The sequence below is a fragment of the Stenella coeruleoalba genome, assembly GCF_951394435.1.
Source record: "Stenella coeruleoalba genome assembly, chromosome: 7".
Taxonomy (NCBI): Eukaryota; Metazoa; Chordata; class Mammalia; order Artiodactyla; family Delphinidae; genus Stenella; species Stenella coeruleoalba.
In genome coordinates, this window is record NC_137153.1 from 92,223,092 (window position 1) to 92,240,117 (window position 17,026).

Below are 17,026 nucleotides of genomic sequence, written 5' to 3' on the forward strand. Positions count from 1 at the left end.
CCTAACCCCTAGAAACTGTGGATATGTTACTTTACATGACAAAAAGGAATTTATATGTGTGATTAGATTAAGGATTTTGAGATTATCCTGGATTATTCGGGTAGGCAATGTAACCTTATAAGAGAGAAGCAAGAGAGTGAGTCACGGAAAGAAACGTGACAATGGAAGCAGAGCTCGTATGATATGACTGCTGGGGAGGCAGGGGGAGAGCGGGGGCACAAGTCAAGAAATGAAGGCGAGAAGCTGGAAAAAGCAAGGAATGAATTCGACTCTGGAGCTTCCAGGAAGAACACGGCTCTGCCAACACTTTGATTTTAGCCCCGTGAAACCTATTTGGGACTTCTGACCTCCGGAACTGTAAAACAATACATTTGTGTTGGTTTAAGCCACTCCGTTTGTGGTAATTTGATACAGTCAACAACATTCATCTTTAACACTCTTCCTCCTCATTTTCTGTTTCCAACCTCAAATGAAACATCCAATTCAATCAAGGTTTCTAGAGTGATCTTTTTCTCTCTTTTAGGGACGACTCTCTAACAACCTCATTCTCTCACCTGCCATGATAACTCCTCCAAGGAGTATCTGCATTTCCAACAGGACCAGGGGGAAGATATTTTCTATAGAAGGAAAGAGAACTAATGTTGAGTAACTACTTAATGCCAGGCACGCAGCGGGTGTTTTGCACATATTTTATTTCATCTTTCCAACTCCTTTCTGAGGTATCACTCCCCCCAACCACTTTGTGATAAGGGTACCAAGATTCAGAGAAGGTCAACAACTTACACTGTGAACGAGTCACCAGAGGTGGGTCTGGAGCCCAGCTCTGCATGACTCCAAAATTCAAATTCTTTCCGTTAGCACACGCTGCTTCTAATTTACTTATACAAAATAATGAACTGCTAACAGCAGCGTGACTGCACCAATTTGGAAGAAACAGTGGTTTGGGAAGCAGGCACCAGTCCCTGGAAAGAGAAAGGTGAGGGGACAATTTGACTCTGGGGAGGACCTTTCTGATAGGTTATCGTGGACTCTCACCGCTGTTTTTCTCTCAGGGACAAAACCAATCGAAGGGGTATGTCACCTTTCCTAATTATTTTAAATCTCCTCATAGGGGTATTTGCTTTTGGGCTTTTTGCTACTGACATTTTTGTAAACGCCGGACAAGTGGTCACGGGGCACCTGACGCCGTACTTCCTGACAGTGTGCAAGCCCAACTACACCAGCGCAGACTGCCGAGCGCACCACCAGTTCATCAACAACGGGAACATCTGTACTGGGGACCTGGAAGTGATAGAGAAGGCTAGGAGGTCCTTTCCCTCCAAACATGCTGCTCTGAGCATTTACTCCGCCTTATACGCCACGGTGAGTATGACCCACGTGGAGTTGTGGCTGTGATGGGTCTCTCCGCCATGCTCCCCCCCATTCTTTCATTACTTCTGGTGACTTTTAAAGTCATGTTACAATATGTTTCTCCTTTATTATATGATGCTGTTGCCCCCACCCTCAACATCCCAAGTTAAGACCTGCCAGAGAATGTTAATTCTGGCAAGACTGTTGATAATCACTTAGTCACATCCTCCCATTTTACAGATGCAGAGACTGAGGCCCAGAGAATAGCTAAGAACACAGAGTCAGAGCGGAGGCCCAGGCTCCTGGCACCGGGTATGGGGTTCTTTCACTGCCCAGAACAGCACTCTTTGCCAAAGCTTTGGTTGTTTCTAGAACAGCACACATTTCTCACACTTGTCTACAAATTTGCAGGTGTGTGCCTCGTGTGAACGCCTGCCCGGGCAGTGCAGCAAACCCGGATAAAGACATGGCTTTCCTCTGCTCCTCCTAATACTCTTCATCACTTTGCCAGGACAGATGGGTGATCCTAAAAGACCCCGAACACCCACAAGTTTACTTCTCACTGTTCCCTGGGTCACACAAGTTTTGACTGCCCCCACTGGGGTATAATATTCTAAACTTTTTGCTCTCATCACAGAGAAAGCCCAAAGTGTGTCTCACATCTTAAAATAAAAGAAATGATGGTGTCCATCTTTTTTTCCTGCTCTTTAATTGCATCCACTTTGGAAATGACTTCATTTCACCTTTTTCTGACCTCTGTTTCCTTAGAACCAAGCGTACAGAAGTAGAGGGATCAGTGCAAAGGTTCCACTCCTGGATATCATGTGTATTTACCTGTGGATGAGTGACTATTGCTGAAAACACCCCTTTTCCTTCAACTTATTTTATATTCAGGGTGTGACTAGTCTAGTGATTCTCAGTGAAAGGTGAGGTAGGAGGAGGCAGAGGAAAGACCCCTTTTCAAACTACGCAGTCTTCCCAGAGACTCTGGGTGTGCCCTCGCCCCACCCCCAGGGAGCATGTCCCCTCTCATTCAACGACAGTCACTGCACTCCCTACTGAGTCTGCTTCTGATGGAAGTGTGTCCATGCCATCGCCCCAAATACATACATTCAGGGTGGAGTAAAGGTGACTGACTACAGGTCTGGTCCACTTAGGAGAGTTTGAAAGAAATTGCTGAATATTCTCTTTAAAACAATGGCGCTTTTTTGTCCAATTTATAGGATAACATCTGTAGGATCAATTTTCCAAAATAAGTCTAATTATTTCTTTTAGATCTACTCTTTAATGAATACATATCAAAAGTGATTTCAGCTACCCCCATATTAAGGAAACATGAACATAAATAATACAGAAGTCTGATTTACAAACAGACCAGTTTAGCTCAGTGAGATTTCCTGGCTTTACTGCCCACCCCCCAAAAAAATCTACACCAGGTATTTTTTAAACAAAGTCTTTTCAGGCATTTGGCATAGTTTCCAGTTTTCAAAATAATCGCTTTGTATCTTAGATTATCTAGGACCTAAGTCATATGAAGCAATGTACTCTTGCACTTTTTTCTGTATTTTTATCAAACTCAAGTCATTGTTGTATGAAATCAATTTTTACAACACCATTATAAAAATAAATCTGTTACTCATCAAAAAATACTGTCTTGTCAAGTGAGATATAACTTTCTCTTGGGAAGAAAGAAGTTATCTTACTCAGAATAGATGCTTATATAGCACGTTTTCAAGGATTCAGATATAATCCAATTCAAATCATGCCCCACAGACAGACTATAATCAGAAACCCTGATACAAGATTCCAATTGTGTAAACATTTTTCCGAGCCCCTATTATGTGTGCTTTCAGAAATTACTCAACAAGGATTTTCTAAGTACTAGTTAATGCTGTGAAGAATACTAACTAACCACAGGCCCATGTTATTAATAGTTTGTAATCTTGGGCTTCCCTGGTGGCGCAGTGGTTGAGAGTCCGCCTGCCGATGCAGGGGACACGGGTTCGTGCCCCGGTCCGGGAAGATCCCACATGCCGCGGAGCAGCTAGGCCCGTGAGCCATGGCCGCTGAGCCTGCGCGTCTGGAGCCTGTGCTCCACAACGGGAGAGGCCACAGCAGTGAGAGGCCCGCGTACCACAAAAAAAAAAAAGTTTGTAATCTTATAGGAAAGATTTATAAAGGCTTTAATTAAAAAACAATATAGAAGCATAAAAAACTAAATTTAAATATATCTAGTATAGATGTTAAGTGACATTTCCTACACAGCCTCAGAATGGTGTAATGATATGCTCTAATTTATGTAACTCTGATCTAACCACAGTTTTATAGGGTATCTATTACATGTAACAAAGAAAATCCCATCTTCCTGTATTCACACCAGCGCTGAAGGATCATTCTAGGAAATTAAGTTTCCACTATAATACTTTAAAATGCATCTGTGTGAACTTACATGTGCTCAGGCCATACAAGCACACCATAGATTGTAATTTAAGCATTGGCATACTAGTTTTCTGGGTTGCAAACTCATTTAGCACACTTGTTAAGAAGCGATGATAGATCAATTACGCCCTCTAGTGGTTTCTTGTAACCACCACCAAAGGTTGTGTAACAAAGTATTTACTTGTTTGAAAGAGGCACATCTTCCTAACTCTAAGCCACAAGGGACACATTTGGTAACTGAGCCTATGAAATACTTAGGAGTCTTACCCAGCTCCTCACAATGGAATAAGAACAACCTGCAACTCACATGTCATAAGTTGCATCATCCTTTACTTACATCAGGACTTCCCAACTTTTTATATGTCGTGACCCACATAGAAAATTTTATTTTAAAACATGCTGGAGTAAATGAATGGATAGGGCTGATCAAGCTATCACAAGGATTGTGAGAATCAACTTCCCAGCACAACTGAAATGTATTTATGTGACACACTGGTTTGGAAGTTCTAATTCAGTCAATTAACTAATGCTTTTATATTCATTGAAAGTGTGAAGAATCCGCTAGGATTATGGGGGACACAAAAAGTGAAATGTATTGCCACTCACCTACCTGGTCTTCTCCATAAAATTAATTCTCATAGAAGATTTATTTGGCATCTGAGATTCTTATCTGGGTTTCCTAATACCCCAAGTGATTCTTTAGTTTGTTGCATAAAAACTGCATGCTCTGAACCTGATTATTATGCAGTCATTCAAGTCACTGTAATTTCTGTTCCCATGCCCACCAGAATACAAAGCACCGAGACCCATGTACATTCATTCATCGTTCTTGCTTTGGTGCAGGCCCGTTTGTGTGTGTTGTATGTCCGTGCATGTGTGTATATACACCGTATGCAGAGGCTGCCAGTCACTCCCTGGTCTCTGTCCTAACCTAGATGTACATCACAAGCACAATCAAGACGAAAAGCAGTCGACTGGCCAAGCCGGTGCTGTGCCTCGGGACCCTCTGCACAGCCTTCCTGATGGGCCTCAACCGGGTCTCCGAGTATCGGAACCACTGCTCCGATGTGATCGCGGGCTTCATCCTGGGCACTGCTGTAGCCCTGTTTCTGGTAGGTCAGCTTCCCTCTACTTTTTTCCCCGCTGGTGCCCTCTGAAAGGCTGCCCAGGATCCTGGCAAGTCAGGCTCCCCAGACTCCAGTCTAAGTCCAAGGTCCTCTGGCCCCAACCTTGTGAGTTGCAGTTGCTCGCCAAGTATCCTGTGCCCTTTCTTTCAGAAATATGACTGCATATTCCCCCTGTGGGTCAGGAGTAGGATGGCTTCAGGAAGGACGGCTTGCTCCACTTGCTTCAACCCTGGCCTTGGGACTGGGCAGAAGCAATTTAGCATACCTTCAAACCATGATTCTCTAAATACTTGTTCAGAACGTACTGGGAGCATAAGCTAAGTGTTGCTTGGGGAAGAACAGAGAACGAAATATTGACGCAAGCAGGCAGCTCCTTCTCCAGCATTTCAAGAAACTCCACTCTGGCCCAGACTTGCATATCCCACTCAGAGATATGAAAACCCTCAGCTAACCACACCCAGACTTTTTAGGGGGACTCTTATCTGAACATGCCTCTTAGGCATCTTATTTCCACCGTAAGTGGCCTCTCAACGACATAATACTTCCTGGAGAAGGGTTCTGGTTAACTTATATTGCTTTTTTAAATTTTTACAGATTTGAGGTATGATAGGCGTACAATAAATGGCATAGAAAGTGTATAATTTGACCAGTTTTGACCTACAGATACATCCTTCTCTCCCACCCTTCCTTTCCCTTCATTCCTAAGCAACCACTGATCTTCTGTATTAGATTACCCTAAGATTTAATATTAATGGAATCATACAGTATGTATTTTTTATCCTGGCATCCTTTACCCAGCATAATTATTTTGAGATTTATCCATATTGTAAGCATGTTATCAGTAATTCCTTTTTCTTGCTGTGTAGTATTCCATTGCATGGTCATACCATAGAGGTTCAGTTTTAAAAATTATCTTCAAGGATTTAAAATATACCCAGAAGGGATCTCCCTGGTGGTGCAGTGTTTAAGAATCTGCCTGCCTATGTAAGGGACATGGGTTCGAACCCTGGTCCGGGAAGATCCCACATGCTGTGGGGCAACTAAGCCCGTGTGCCACAACTACTGAGCCTGTGCTCTAGAGCCCACGAGCCACAACTACTGAGCCTGCATGCCACAACTACTGAGCCCGCATGCCACAACTACTGAGCCCGCGTGTCTAGAGCCCGTGCTCTGCAACAAGAGAAGCCACCACGATGAGAAGCCCCGCACCGCAATGAAGAGTAGCCCCCCACTCGCTGCAAGTAGAGAAAGCCCGTGCACAGCAATGGAGACCCAATGCAGCCAAAAATAAATAAAATAAATTTATAAAATAAAATAAAATACACCCAGAAGGATTTACAATAAATCACTAGGCCTGCAGATGTTGTGCATGAAATCAATCTCCTAATAACATTCAGCAGGCCTCCCCTAGGAGACAGAAGCCATGACAGCCTGGATGTCCTTCCTCCCCTCTGTCCTTTCTGGTCCAAGGCACCTGTTAAGACTAACATCACACGCAGATAGATTTCACAGGCCTATGACCTAACTTCTCCTTGTCCTACCCCTTCCATACAGGGATTCTGTATGTATGTCCTCCCCAACATACAAAATGCACATATGCCTCTCCCAACCTCTAACTCAGAGTTTCCCAATATTTTTACCTGCTCAGATACACACAGAAAATGCTCGCATTCACTCAGAACATTAACTGGCAAGCTCCATTTGAATTCAAAATTATTTTTAATGGATCCAGTCTTTCTTTCTAAAGTAAAAGATGAGGGACTTAAATGCAAATTCTCTGGGTGAAGCAGCAGGAAAAGTGGTGCCGAGATGATCCTGAGATGTTGAACTCTCAGAAGATATTTCCCTGAGGATGATTTTTAAAAGGGGGAGAGAATACAGGTGACTTCAAGAGAAGAGAGGATTTTACAAACAGAGATCAATAGTACATAAGTGAAGGCTTGAACTCCAAAGAAACACTTTTGCTATCCCCATCAGTCCTGGATCCAGCTCAACCCCAGCTAAAGAGAAAAAGCGGTATTGACTGTTCCAAGCAATTTCATGGGGTCTTTATGGGATGAAATCCAAAAACTTTGTGTTTGCCGAGGCCCCATACACAAATTCTGCTTTAACATTAAACTTGTGTTCTCTCAGTAACTTGCAGCCCTCTTTCCTACCACTTGGTTACTGTTAAGTCTTGTATTGCCTTCCCAATTGATGATGAATGTCAAAATTTGTTTTCCACAAATGATCTTTATGTAAGACCCACACCTGCTGTTGAACGGGTCTGGTAGGAGGCAGGCCACACTGTCCGCCACTGTATCTGCATGTACACACCTCACATATACACTCGCCAAGCTGGGAAATGGGAGAAGCGGACCTTGTAGAAGAGAACGGAAGCGTTCCAAAGCAGAGACTTGGAGGAGGCCAAAAAAGGGGAGTCTGAACAGGAGCATATTTGTGGCCTGTGTTCATTATGGTTTTGTGTTTCTTATGAAGATGAAAGTGGGGGAAAGGGGAAGGAAGTTAGTTGAACAATTACTACGTGCCCTACACTTTATATACACCAAATCATGTGCTCCCAGGACAACCCTTACAATGCTTTTTATTGAGGTAACTTTGGTTTATAATGTATGTTTCATGTGTACATTATAATTTGACGTCTGTATACAGATGCTCGCCCCCAAAAGTCTACTTTTCATCTGCCACCATATAATTGACCCCCTTAACCTATTTTGCCCTCCCCCCACCCCCCTTCCCCTCTAGTAACTACCAGTCGGTTCTGTGTTTGTTTTGTTTATCTTGCCCTAACAGTATTCTTATCCTCCTTTTATAAAAGAGGAAAGTGAGGCTCGCAGATAAGTAACTTGCCCAATGGCCACCCAGCCAGTAAGCCAGGAATCTGACCTGCTCTCTCCAACCCCAGAGCTCCTACACCCTCCACTTCTCCCATTTCCTGAATGGGGGAAGTTTAAGCAGAGCTGGAGAGTAAGGTAGAGGAGAGCCAGGTAGAGAATATTCATGTGAACGTTCTGTGGGGTTTGAGGAGCTACAGGAAAGATTCAGAGGCACTGGATATAGAAAAAACGATGCAGCACAATGGAAGAGAGGATGGAAAGAGACAAAAGACGGTTAGAACAGACTTAGTTATGAAGCGGCCTCAGTTGGAAATAAAGACAAGTGGGTAGCAATTTAGAGAGGGAGTTTTAATGGAAGCAATAAAAGTGCCACTAATAAATGATGTGAATATTTGCTAAGTAACTTAAGGGTAATCATCTTAGGTAAGAGTTAAAGACTAGCTAACGTTGCATTTTTGCTGTATGTCTGGCACTTGTTAAGAGGCAGAATCCTATAGCGGTGGTGTGATTTAGAGGCTATGGAGTTTCAATCTGTGTAACCTTGGGCAAGTTACCTAAATTCTCTGTGCCTCCTTATCTAAGTTGGAGAGGATAATAGTACCTCCCTTATAAGATTGCTGAGCGGATTAGATGAAGTAAGGTAAACCCTCAGGACAGTACCAGACACATAAGTGGCCCTCAGTAAATGTTAGCTGTTATCATGAGGTGCTTTACATTCATCACGTCTTTTAATTGTTGTAAATCTATGAGGTAGGTATTATTCCCATTTTTACAGGTGAGGAAACAAGCTCAGTGGGGGTAGACTGAGCATCCCTGGCCATCTGGGGATCAAACAGATGCTTCCTCAGCACCTAGAATGTGCTCAGCAGCAACCAGCCTGAACCATGCCCCAGGTCTTTCCATGGTCCCTACCCACTGGCTCACAAGTCACTATGCAACGACATTCTAAGGGGGAAGGCCTGCCACCCGCAGAGATGGCCAGGCATTGACGGCCGCAGTCTGACCCCAATCTTTTTTCCCCTCATCCTGCAGGGAATGTGTGTGGTCCATAACTTTAAAGGAACACAAGGATCTCCTTCCAAACCCAAACCCGAGGACCCCCGTGGAGTACCCCTAATGGCTTTCCCAAGGATAGAAAGCCCTCTGGAAACCTTAAGTGCACAGGTACAGTAAAGTGGTTTTAGCAAACCAAACCCGGAGGCTCCAGGCCTGTTATCTTGGAGGTCAACTAATCCATTTCTCTACTGAAAACAGGACATAACTGAATCCACCCAGCAACAATAAAAATCTGACATAAAGGCCCTCAAGAACTTCACAGCTTCCCTCAATTAATCCTGTATTCCTTCCAGGGCTTGGCCCTTCCTCAGGAAGTTCTTAGTCATGTCTAACTTAAACCCCAACTGCTTCAGGATACCTTGACCTCCAATGTAGTAACACACTTGTGAAATTTACACCAACCCTTGTGGGAGGCCAATTTGATTTAGTAACTAGGACATTTGGAAAGAAATGCTTTGTGACATCCAGTGATAGATGTAAACTGGCAGCACATTAAGAAAGGTAACTAAGTATCCTTTTGGATCTGTTTTGATGATGATCAAAAATTCAATGCAACAGTACTAACTGATCACTTATTTACACCAGGACCTTGCTTCATGCCAGAGATGAATAACTAGCCACATAGTCCTGTGCTCAAGGAACTCACAGATGATCAGGAAAGGTGTATATAAATCAGTAATCATAACATGGCATGCTGAAGCAGATACACGAAGCACTTTGTGAACACAGATGAAGAAGAAATTTATTCTAAGGCAGGGAAAGCCACGGAGAAGACTTGCCATCTGAAATGAGCCCTGTAACATGGTATAAAGCACTGACTTTTGCCTGAGACAGTTGCTAGGTGCTTTACAAATATATTTTTATTTGAACAAAAACTTACTGAATCAGTAGGATAATTCCCATTTCACAGATTGAGAGGAATATGAAAATAGCAACAGTAAATTTCTTCCCCAAGCCACATAGCCAGCAAGTGGGAAAACTGGGGTGAGTAGCTCTTTAAGCAGATAGAATGGGGATAACTAATAATAAAACAGGGTTTTTATATCATGACACGTTTTTCATGTAGCTGAGTCCTGCTAAAGTGTTTATTTTCTGTAATAGTCTACCTCGAAATCTTGTTGTATTTGGCATTTCCTTACTAAATCATTTTTACAGAGTGCAAGAGAAGCAAATCTCCTCCCACTGGAATTATCATATACTTCCTATCAATATAGTATAAAATATTTCACTATTTAAAGAGTAACTATCAGACATCTGAGAAACTATCCTACTTCTTTTCACATTTAATGAAGTCTAATTTTATTAATGAACCAGAAAAAAAAAGCTATTTCCACCTTGGGAAAAATATTTAGGGCTCTCCATTAAACCCAGTGCCAGGTATTTTGTTCGTTTTCCCTTCACCTGTATTAAGGTGAAAATTTTGACTTGGTCCAATTAGAAATAACATAGTGAAAATTTTACTACTGATTTATTTATATATAGCCAGTTAATGCAGGTTGAATGACGAATTAACTAAATAATAAAACCTTGTAATGAAATGGTGAAATAGACTCTCCCTAGTTTTTCTTCCCTGATTATGTTCTTGTACCTGGTGAGGTCAGAGTGGTTCCCTCTATTTTTTGAGATGAAGCAACTAATGACAAAGGTGAATTCGAAAAGCAAGCTGAGATGTTTGCCAAGTTCCACAAACATATCAACCTGTCCTTGTAAATGCTGTCGACTTTACCCTGAATGTCCTGGTCAAAGAGCACCCTGTTTCTGCCCCATCCTTTTACCCAGCACTGCTCAAGCATCACCTTCTGTCTGAAACCTTCTCCAGAATTCTCTCTTCTCCCTCAGGACCAGTAGTAGTTGACCAGGCCAAGAGACATCCAGGCCATGTTTTGGGGGATTCTACTTACATTGAAAAATGAGGTGCCAACCTGATTTCAAAACCTGCTATTCGCAATATAGATTTTAAAAATTCTTTAAAAATATGCATTAGTTTATTATTCACTACAGGCAGTAGTTGAACTTTTCAAATCTGTCCATGTATGTTTATTTCCATGTATATCCCCTCATCTGGGCACAATTTGAGGCCTTTTGTGAATACCAGGCTTGGGTCAAAGAGACCCCAGGGCCCCAGGTGTGACTGCCCCTCACAATTAATGTCAGTCATCCCCTCATATCTGCCTCCCACAAGGACTGAGAGATTAAGTATATGAACCAGGTCTTTCTTACCCTCTATATTTCCTGGCATTCACTAGGGGTGAAATAAATATGTGATAGATGGACAGATGCAAGCCAGAACCAAAACCTGAACTAGACCCTCTAGTCAAAACTGAGAACCTAAAACTGGGCTCTAGTCAATATCTGAAACTCCATGGTAAATAGAAGTTTATGAGTAATGATGAACAGGACTTCTGCAGGCTAGTCAAAATAAAGCTACAGGAAGCCGGATGGAAAGTATTGCCTCTTAAGTGATGCCTTCCATTACTAGTTGTACAATATTCAAGTAACGAAGCATCTGCTTTCCACATGGGTAGTTAGGAGGATATACCCTTTATTTGTGGGTCAAGAAGAGAAAATGAGCATTTATTGCAAGCCCTCACATTCAGTCCTTACAATAATCCTGCAATTTGCATTATCATTCGACTTTTTAGATGAAGTAAGGCAAAAAGAGTTTAACTAACATGCCGAAGGTCACCCAGTCAAGATTAAGACCCAGGCCCATCTAATTCTAAAGGCCCTAAAAAAAAAAAAAAAAAGACCCTGCTTGCTCTTGTACACCACACGGCGTGACGTTTAAGGAAAATTCCATTTTGAAATCTACAACTCTCAGCATTGAATATGGAAACACGCTCTAGGGGACAGTGTGTGTGAGCTGAGCTGCACAGGGCTGGCAGAGTTTACACTGAGCTACACCTCTTCCAAAATAAATATGCCCTGTGTTTTCCCCTGTGGGCGAGGGCTTCCTGTGCAACAGCAGCAGCCATGGCTTCTACTAGAAGCTGCTCCTTTGTAATTTCTGGGATAGAACCATCTTCCCGGGAGGGGGATCTGAGAGAAGATATGAACCTGTCTTTAAAGCACACATTCTCACACGTGAAGTCCATCCAGCTGTTTAGAGCGCCTTAAGGAGAAGACTGTCTAGCTGGGGAGGGAACGCCCTCACCCTCCCTTCCCTTCTTCCAGAGACATCCTTTCCCCTTTGCCACACGGAGCCCCAGAGCTGCAGTGTTCTTTCCTCCTCTCCAAAAGACCAACTCAAATTTGAGTATTTGCCTTCTGTAGTTGAGACGGTACATTTTCTAAAATCTTTCCCCAAAGTAAAGAGAAACCAGAAAGTAAAAAATTACAGAATCCAAACGGAACAAAAATGGTCGAGTTTCCAAAGCATTATTTTGTGATGCAACAGAGCTGTTGTGTCCTAGAGAGACCAGCTCCGAGCTATCCTCGTCCTGTGGCCTCATACCCACTTTCAACTGCGTAATCAAGCTTAGCGTTGAGCAACTGTGTCTTTGTTGAACACAGTTTATATTAACAGAGAAATGAGAGATGAGCCAGTGTGTTAACTCACTGTGTGTGGTATAAAGTCTCCCGTGTCTCCTGATGGGGGCAGGGCCATATAGGGGGGAGATGATATTTTTTTCTTTAACAAAAAAGAAGGATCCAATCTATCTCAAGACTCAGATGCCTATGACCTTATTCCAGAAGATTCTGATTCAGCCATTCTGGGGTGCAAAGCCATATAAGAAAATAGTCCCAGAGGAATTCTAATACTCGCCACCCCTTGATTTAGAACTAGTGATATTATAGACTTCAAATTATAAATAGAAAAAAGAAAAGACTCGGAGAGTTAAAGAAATCTGCCCGAAGTCACCCAGTTAGTTATCTTAGGCTGTTAAACTACTTTATCTTTACCACCCACTTTTAAATGGACTCTTATAAACATATAAATGACCAAATTATTGACCAAAAGTTTAAAAAAGAAAGCATATTATAAAAGTAAAAACAAATTTTTCACATTATGGCAAGAAATATAAAAACCTCAATTTTCACAAATATAGGAGACAAAAGTACCTTGAAAAATATGGAATATTCAGTTTCTAAAATTCATAGTTGAACTCTCAAGAATATACATCTCTAGTGTCCTAAAAACAAACAGGAATCTGGAAACCCATAATGAATTAGATCTAAAGCCACCATTTCTTAAGGTATTTACCAATCCCATGGACTGGAAGTTTTAAGTTCAAACAAAAGAGAAAGACTTGGGCCTGAAAAAAGGTGGGATTATATATAAGTTATATAAAACCAAAGAGATAAGGGTTATTATGAACAAACCATATAAACAAAAATTAATGGAACTACAAGGAAAAGTGGACGAAGCTGCAATCATAGATTTTAACACTTCTCTCAGTAATAAGCAAATGAAATATAATAAAAGACAGATGATTAATAAAGTTGATCTAAGGCACATACATAATCCTTCTCAAAACACACAAAACATTTAAAATAGACCACATGCAAGGCTATAAAGCAAATCAAGAAACTTCAAAAGCATCTAGATCACATTCTCTGGAAATTCAAAGATACCTTAAACCAAAAACCCCTGTGCATCCGAAAATATTAAACTCATTGCTCTGGAACTCATGACTCGGAATATATCATATAGAAATTTTTCAAAGATTAGAACTGTTCAAAATTAAAGCCACAATGTTAAAAAAAAGATGTGGGATGAAGCTAAAGTTACTTTTAGATCTTCAAATGTTTCATAGAATATAGTTAAGAATGATATAAGACATGGTCTTATTTGGGTTGAAAATCAGGGAAGTTTTAATAGAAGAGGTAACAATTCGAGGGTCCTGGGAAGAGCATGTCAGGGAGCGGGAGCAGAATGAACTTGAGACAGAAAAGCAAGAGGATATTCTGGGGAGAATGTGTGCATGAGTCAACTAAGGTTTTGTCTGCTTGTGTTCGCAGAATCACTCTGCCTCTATGACCGAAGTTACCTGAAACGGCTGACGTGTCACAAGCTGCTTTTTTTTTTTTTTTAAATCACCCTCCAATTCGATACTTCAAGGCACACAGTTACTTGATGTCAAACTGTGAAGACAAGTATTATGTTCATCTAGTTAGAGGCTAATGTTTTGTACATTTTTTGTATGAGGAAGTGATGTAGCTTGCCCTGATTTTTTCTTTTTTTTAGTCAGCTTTAATATATTTATGCCAGAATTTTAAAAAAATTTTCTTCTTCAGGTGTGCATTGAAGAACCACATTTATTCAATGGTTGATGTTGTTTTGTGATATTTGTACACAAACCTTCTTTTCTCAGTTTTATAGACACTGAAATGAAATAATTCACTTTAATCTTTTATTATCACAGTTGCTGCCTCCTCCAGAATTTTTGAATTTAAAAATAAAAAAAACTTCTGAGTTGCAGGGAAGACAATGTTGGTTTATGATAAATCGCAAAATCAATTGTGTAGAAAGAAGTATTGCTTTGAAAAAGAACTTTTTCTGATTCCTTAACATGTGATTGCATTCTAAGTTAAAGTAACATATTAATAAAATCACCTAAGTTACATAAACAATGGCAGGAAATCCTGGATTTGAGGAATGTTGGGTATGATTCTTAGGTAATGGCCTCTCCTGGTTAAGAAATTCAAGATCTTTTTGCAATTATGTCTTTGGGCTGGCAGGTGACACTGCAGCCTTCTTTCCCAAGAAACTGCCGGTACCAGCGCCCCTGTCAACTCAGTTTTGTAGATCATATTGTATGGACTTTATATGAAAATGAATATTTTACAGTTTGCACAGTATTATTTTGCAGAAAGGGTATCAGAGCATCTACAACCTAGAGCCCCAGAGCAACAGCTTGACTTTGTGGCTTTTAATTGTTCTAGAATTTTAACTGCATCACATTTTTCTAGCATGGTAATAACTAATGTGTAACTTCCTTGAGAGCGGGAGCTCCCTTGTCTGTATCTATCAGAATGTTTTCTCGACACTTCCACGTTGGTTCTTCTTAGCTTTTTTTGTACATGTTTTTTTTCTAAAGAAAAAAGTTATCACAAAATGTATCTTGGCTCGTGTCCTTTGTTTGAAACTTCATCCACTGGGCAAAGGTATTTGAAGAGTCACAATGACGTGACCTCAATAAGTGTTTATCCTCCTCAGTTCCAGGCCTATGGGATCAATCCTAATAGAGGCATGACTGATATGTCCTTTCATGAAGGAGTGTGTGTTTAGACAAAAGAATTCTTGAAATTAAGACACTCGGAGGCACATTCTGGATGCCTAGCAAGCCACCTATGTCTTCAGCTTGCCCATAGATACTCCTAAGGTGTCAGTAAAAAGTCAGAATCATTTTTAGGAAAAGTTACCTCAGCTAAAACTCATCCCCCATCTCATTCAGGCCTAAACTTATTTGCACTTACATGTATATACACTCACACACATCTTTTGAGTGAAGTCTGACTAAAAGTTGGGAAAGTGGGCAAGAAAGGAAAGTGTTGAAAGCCCTACTCATCCCCGATGCTACGTCACAACCATAATCTGGTTGTTCAAAACAAGGAACCCAGAGAAGCTGTGATGACCCCAAGGCGGTGCTATACACGTCAGCATTGATATTAGAATCCAGGTCCGCCCAACTCCAAATTCCATTCTTTCCACTACACCAAAATGTCTGCAAACCAAGTCCACATCTTTTCAGAGGTTTTTCAATGTCATCTACCTACTTAGGTATTAGAGTATAATTAGATGGTGTAGCTGACCAAAGCACATCATGAGAAAGAGGCATTCTAGTTATGAGAAGGAATAACTTGTAAGCTCTGAGGCTTCCAATCTCGTATAAACTACCTAAGTATAATGTTGCCCAACTTCACAGTGATTCATCTTCTAAATATATAATTATTTAATAACGGCAATGAGAGCTCAGTTTCATTGTTCATAAGACATTCTGAAAAATACTGGCAGACTCTATTGATTTTACATTGCCCATCTCTTATCACAATGGGAGACCATCTAAATATCTGACTACCAGATATGGCATTTCCAAGAACATAAGTTGACCAAGTGAGGGTTACCCTTCTCCTCCTTTCTCTGGTTTCGATCTGGAAGAACCAATTAGAAGTGTTCTGAGATCTCTGGCCACAGACTCCAGTTTCCTGGCCTTGATATGTTATTGATGACTTCAGTGAGGGATGCTCCACAGGACACGACACTGGGGCACTTGGAACTAAGGACCATCTCTGGGCTCACATCCCTGGGATCACGGAGCCAGTCTGATTCCTCCCATTATGACAAGGCAACCTTAGTGTTACCCCTGATTTAGCCCCAAGTCATTTCACTGGCTTCACATTGATCTTGGAAGCCTGCCATTTGAGATTCATTTCATAAGGCTAGAGACCCCCCACATGGGCCTTTTACCCAGGACAAAGCCCTCTGTGTAAGTAGGAGGAGTGGTCACTATCACCTCAGGATGAACTCTGCAATGAGCTTTTCTTCCTCTTTTTAAAGAAAGCCCAGAGGAGCCTGAGAAGTCTGACTCACTGTGAGAGGGAAGCAGGAAGAAACAAAAGAAAGGCTGATATAGTGTGTGGACATAAGCAACCTCAAGAGACTATCAGCCCCTGAGGATATTTATGACATCTTTCAGTTCTTTGATTCTGTACCCAGAATAGGATCTGACAGAGCCAAGTTTGTCAAATAGACAGGTTCCAGGGTTCCACTTAATTTGTCTGAAGGAGACTGTGACTCACTTGGAAATAAAGAGAATTTGCATGGGGCCTGAAGGTAAATGAAAGATAAGTGTATTTAGATACAGAAATAAGGGTGAGGAAACTGCACTCAGCAGTTATGAAGATGTGGGTGCCTCTCTTGGTAAATTCTAGAGCTCTCTCTAATTAGACTATAATAGACAGAAGGACTGTATGTAGCTCCAGTGAATCAGAAATGCAAGCAGGCATAATGCCATATACAGGAGGAGGAGCAGACATTATTGGTATGATTTAAAGAGCAGAAGAGACAGGAATAGCATTTTTGTTTCCAATAAATTGCCTTGACTTCCCTAGTATATGCAACTACCAGAACTTCGAGGGTGTTTAAGTGTCTTGGAGGCAGACACAAATACCAGATTGCCCTAGTTCGTTGTAAGGAGGTTGCCTTAAGTCTGTTACACTATTCTTGCCCTGCTGAACTCAAGATGTGTACTAGAACGTGTCTGTTATTTACTG

At 41.4% G+C, this 17,026-nt stretch overlaps 1 protein-coding gene across 7 annotated transcripts in view; it reads left to right on the forward strand.

Annotated features, from left to right (window-relative positions):
* Positions 1 to 14,113, forward strand: part of PLPPR1 (phospholipid phosphatase related 1) — a 616,358-nt gene extending 602,245 nt beyond the window's left edge. For all 7 annotated transcript variants that reach the window (XM_079927527.1, XM_079927525.1, XM_079927524.1 and 4 more), the window contains 4 exons: positions 1,112 to 1,362; positions 4,725 to 4,901; positions 8,786 to 8,917; positions 13,772 to 14,113. In XM_079927527.1, the coding sequence (XP_079783653.1) occupies positions 1,112 to 1,362; positions 4,725 to 4,901; positions 8,786 to 8,917; positions 13,772 to 13,804 (593 nt within the window). In that variant the 3' untranslated portion in view covers positions 13,805 to 14,113. The remainder of the gene's footprint in view (positions 1 to 1,111; positions 1,363 to 4,724; positions 4,902 to 8,785; positions 8,918 to 13,771) is intronic.
* Positions 14,114 to 17,026: the final 2,913 nt, after the last annotated feature.